Consider the following 1272-nt stretch of genomic DNA (forward strand, 5'->3'; position numbering starts at 1 on the left):
GCAACTGTCTGTGCGTAAAGAGAGTCTACAGCACACATAGAGAAGGTAGTTTCTTTAACAAATTACTTTAAACATGCTGCTGGACGAGACGCTGAATATATGGTTCCTTCAGAGCTGCTGACCAACAGTGATTTTTCCCATATGGATCACTAGCTTGCAAGATCCTGCTTTACTGTGTACTTAACACAACGTTTCCACATGACAATGGCAGGAAGGGTAAACAGTGGCATATAGTTTTGGGCTCAGGGTTTTGGAGCACATAGTAGATGTGTGCAACTAAGCAAATGCATGGGATTATCTCTCTGACAAGAAGAGAGAGGTGATTTTGCCTAAGCCCATTCTATTTTCCTGAAACACACATAACCAATCCACCCAGAAAGATAATGCAAAATTTACCTTTCCATCAACTTGGGGACTCCTTTTCTTACCTTAGCCAGCTTTCTTTCATGCTGCTCTGATACTTTGCTCCCTGTGAAATCATTCTGTAACAGTTCATGCTTTGCTATGAACTCCTGGAAATGGAGGAACTTGTTAAACTGTTCAGTTTTAGTTACACCAGCCAAGTATGAAGGTATGAACTGGTATTCCTCCTTGGCAAGCTCCACAACACAGTGTCGGCTGTTCTTAACTGGTTTGTTTTCCAGCACCATAATCTCTGACACATTTAACTCATCTCTTTTGAGATGCATACGAAGTCTGTCAGTTCCCTCCTCTACTTTCTTTTTAAGCGCTTTCAACTTTAACATTTCCAGTGGAGTAGAAAAATCTGATGAGGCACCAACACCGGTCACAGATGACTGTGGACGTCTGTTGTTAGGGCAGGAAGATTCAGCCTGTGCTGGAAGTAGAGAGATGCTGGAACAAAAGTTACCTGAAAATCTTTTCATCTTCCTTGCTTTCTCATTTTCAGCTGGGAATTGATTTCTTTCTGTCACAAAACTAGTTTTTTTCCTGGTAGAGTACTATCATCTCTGTTTTATTTTCTCTGAAGGCTTATAAAGCTTGTTATGATTTAAGTGTCTGGAGGTGTAAAGTTTAACATCTGTTCTGTAGGCCATTTCCACACTATTTGAGAGATGAGACAGGCTCCTCACTTGACAGTTTCTCTCCATGATGAAACGGATTGTTGTAGCACACACTCAAAAGAAAGAGGAAAGACAAAATACACTTAAAAAAGGGAAAACTTTAGATGACAAAAACTTTCAACACAGAACAAAACTCTTCCACTTCTAGAACAGAGTATTTTACACAGACATGGCCTACAAAAATATG

The 1272-nt window shown here is 40.1% G+C and overlaps 1 protein-coding gene across 1 annotated transcript; it reads right to left on the bottom strand.

The window, feature by feature from the left end:
- Positions 1–428: 428 nt before the first annotated feature.
- LOC104083909 (chromosome unknown open reading frame, human C6orf118) lies at positions 429–1058 on the bottom strand (the record flags this gene model as incomplete). The annotated part of the gene is made up of 2 exons (XM_009587571.1): positions 994–1058; positions 429–855 (listed from the first exon to the last, which is right to left on the bottom strand). Coding segments are annotated over exons 1-2 (492 nt in total), but the record flags the coding sequence as incomplete, so codon positions are not given.
- Positions 1059–1272: the final 214 nt, after the last annotated feature.

This window comes from Fulmarus glacialis, unplaced genomic scaffold (genome assembly GCF_000690835.1).
Source record: "Fulmarus glacialis isolate BGI_N327 unplaced genomic scaffold, ASM69083v1 scaffold24961, whole genome shotgun sequence".
NCBI classification, from domain to species: domain Eukaryota; kingdom Metazoa; phylum Chordata; class Aves; order Procellariiformes; family Procellariidae; genus Fulmarus; species Fulmarus glacialis.